We start from the raw sequence: 2,752 nt of genomic DNA on the forward strand, positions 1-2,752 counted from the left end.
GTAGTTATTTATGAGTTCTCACTAAGATAATATGACAATAATTTGTTTTATTTTCACAACAGAACAGAGGAACATCAAAATACATTTAGGTTCTGATAAATAAAATGTATAAAAATACAAACTTAAGATATGAAACCTAAAGCCCTTTGAACAAAAACACATTAACAAAAAAAGACATCAGTGTTGCCAACAGGGACGTAGTAGAGCGTCCTCTGGTGGACAGACTATGCAGCGCCAACACTCATAACATGGCTGACAGCCCGTTTTTATTTTTATTTTTTAAATATTCATTTATCAGAATCATTTGTTTGTCATTATAATGATTCTGATGAATGAAAAAGTATTTATTTTTTATCGACCATTATAAATGCTGATACTGATAGTTACCGATATATACCAAAAGTTTGGGAAATGCCTAATATCAACCGAGATATCGGTTGGGCTCTAATAATAATAATAATATTAATAATGGTTCTAGATGAGCCAGGTCTGCGCAGAATTGACTGAGAGGCAGGAATGCTGGGAAAATCTTGGCTCTCAGCTGATCTAACAGCTGATTGGTCCAGGATGAACTCAATTTGACTTGTTATTTGTCTGATTTAAAGGCTTATTCTGTACAGAACACGTGTTGTGTGGCTGATGGTTACGTTTAGAAGTCAGAGAGACTCAATCCGTTCAGATGACGCATCATCTACAGTCTTTCCACAGCAGAACATTTTCACAGCTACTCTGTCATAATAAAAACAACTGGAGATTGTGTCCAAGCTGATATACGGGTCTAATAACCTTTTTTTTTTTAAATTGGAATCTGCCCTAACAGGATGAGAGTGTTTCTGTGACTTCCTGTTCAGCCTGAAGGCTGCTGGGAACGGCTGTAAACTGTCCGACTTGAACGCAGCTTTTTGTCACCGGCTACTGCCACCTGCTCTCATTCTCTTTAATAATGTTTCAGGCAGAGGAGCGGCAGCGATGGGCAGTCAGAGAAACGTAATGTCTTTTGAACATCAATGCACACAAACCTATTCTAGTAGACCCCAAGAGTACAAATGTGATGCTGAAAAGGAGTAAAATAGGTGCTCTGAAACTCAAAGTACTTGATATAAGAGGTCCAGGCCCAGATAAACTAAGAGAGCTTAAACTCTAATAAGTAAAATAAATAAATGCAACATATATGAATGTGGCTTTAGACGTTCTAGCACAGATACACAATCGGTGGTCTAATACCTGTCTCGTTTTTCCATAGTTTCGCTGCTGACAACAGTAATGGTCGGGGTGCTGAGCCTCTGTGCCATGACAGCATGGTCACACTTGGCTCCAACAGCTCCTCAGAGGAGACCGACAGCATGAGGAAACCTCCTCCTTATCACGTGGAGAAGGAACGGAGGAAGGGCCGAGAGCCCAGGCCTGCTGCTCGGGAAAGGATGGAGTCCCCGTGTGAGACCGGTTACACCACCGGAGACACCGGCAATGAGCTGGACCAGGACCACACAGACAACCTGTACAGGTGGGCCACGTCTCTGCTGCCTGCTACCTAATACTGCAATCTTGGTATGCTTGTCATCTGAGTAAAGCACGTTTATTTGTACAGCACATACTACGCGGGGGCAGCTCAAAGTGTTTATTCATAATTCATTAAAGAAAAATACAGGAAATACAACCCAAAGCATTCAAATACAAACTTAAAGATAGAAGGCATTTTTTAGATTTCAAACAGTATCGTAGTGTCACAGTGAAAAATTGGGCTGATGTGATATTTAAGTTATGTGACTCAGTAATCCAGCTGAAAGACCTTTTATTGCAATGAGTTGTACCGTCTAACAGCCCATTCAGATTTCTTTCCTCCATGTAAAATAACAGAATTTGAATTTATTTTTTGTTTTAGCTTTTAATGCAGGAAAATGGTGAGTTTAAAGATGCTTGAATGTTGGCTAGCAGCGGCATGAAGCAAAAACACTTAGTTGAATCAAAGTTTGAAAAAAAGTATTTACCATTCTTTTTCTAATTAATCACAGTATTAATGGAAAGAATGCACCTTGCCTTGAAAAAGTATTATTGTCTTTTAGAAGAAAATGCTGTATTACAACCAATACTGGCCACCATTACTACTGTCTTCAAGGCAATTTGGCCAACTCTGAATTATTGATTGAATGTAATAGTGGTAAGAAAACAAGTAAAACAATGCTCATTCCCTTCTCTTTTTGCCTCAATAATAGTTTAAATGTACTAGTCATTTACTCATTTCATGTCTTCATGTTAACCTCCGACTCCAGGCTGTACCCAGAGATAACGTCAGACGAGCGGCGCCGCCAGTACAAGAAGGAGTTTGACTTGGATCTGGCCCGCTATAAGAGCCTCTGCGCTGAAATGGATGACATCAGCGACCAGATGCACAAGCTGAGCCGAGAACTGGACATGTTGGACGAGGGCTCCATAAAGTACCAGGTAGAGAAAAACAGGAGGGAGGAGTGCAGAGCTAGGGGAAGAATCCAGGACTGAGTGCCAGGGGAATATAGAGTCATAGCTGTGCCTTTTAATTATAAGAGTTTAATTTATCCTCAGTGAGAGTCCATTAAACTGCCGTAGAAATAGGAATTCCGCGTGGTCTTAAAAAGTCTACAATTTCAAAACCAAAATTTTAGAATAGAAAAAGTCATATTCTCTGTGTTCAAGGGCAGCTGTGGCTCAGTGGTAGAGTGGTTGCCTGCTAATCGGAAGGTTGTTGGTTCGATCCCTTGCCCTGCAGTCCCATGTC

At 40.4% G+C, this 2,752-nt stretch overlaps 1 protein-coding gene across 2 annotated transcripts in view; it reads left to right on the plus strand.

Annotated features, from left to right (window-relative positions):
- Nucleotides 1–2,752, plus strand: part of zgc:154006 (occludin) — a 14,389-nt gene that overhangs the window by 9,586 nt on the left and 2,051 nt on the right. The window contains exons 6-7 of one of the 2 annotated variants that reach the window (XM_032531464.1): nt 1,262–1,504; nt 2,271–2,442. In XM_032531464.1, the coding sequence (XP_032387355.1) occupies nt 1,262–1,504; nt 2,271–2,442 (415 nt within the window). Of the gene's footprint in view, nt 1–1,243; nt 1,505–2,270; nt 2,443–2,752 lie in introns of both variants that reach the window. The other variant, XM_032531463.1, reaches the window with a different exon arrangement.

The sequence above is a fragment of the Etheostoma spectabile genome, chromosome 12 (assembly GCF_008692095.1).
Source record: "Etheostoma spectabile isolate EspeVRDwgs_2016 chromosome 12, UIUC_Espe_1.0, whole genome shotgun sequence".
Classification (NCBI taxonomy): domain Eukaryota; kingdom Metazoa; phylum Chordata; class Actinopteri; order Perciformes; family Percidae; genus Etheostoma; species Etheostoma spectabile.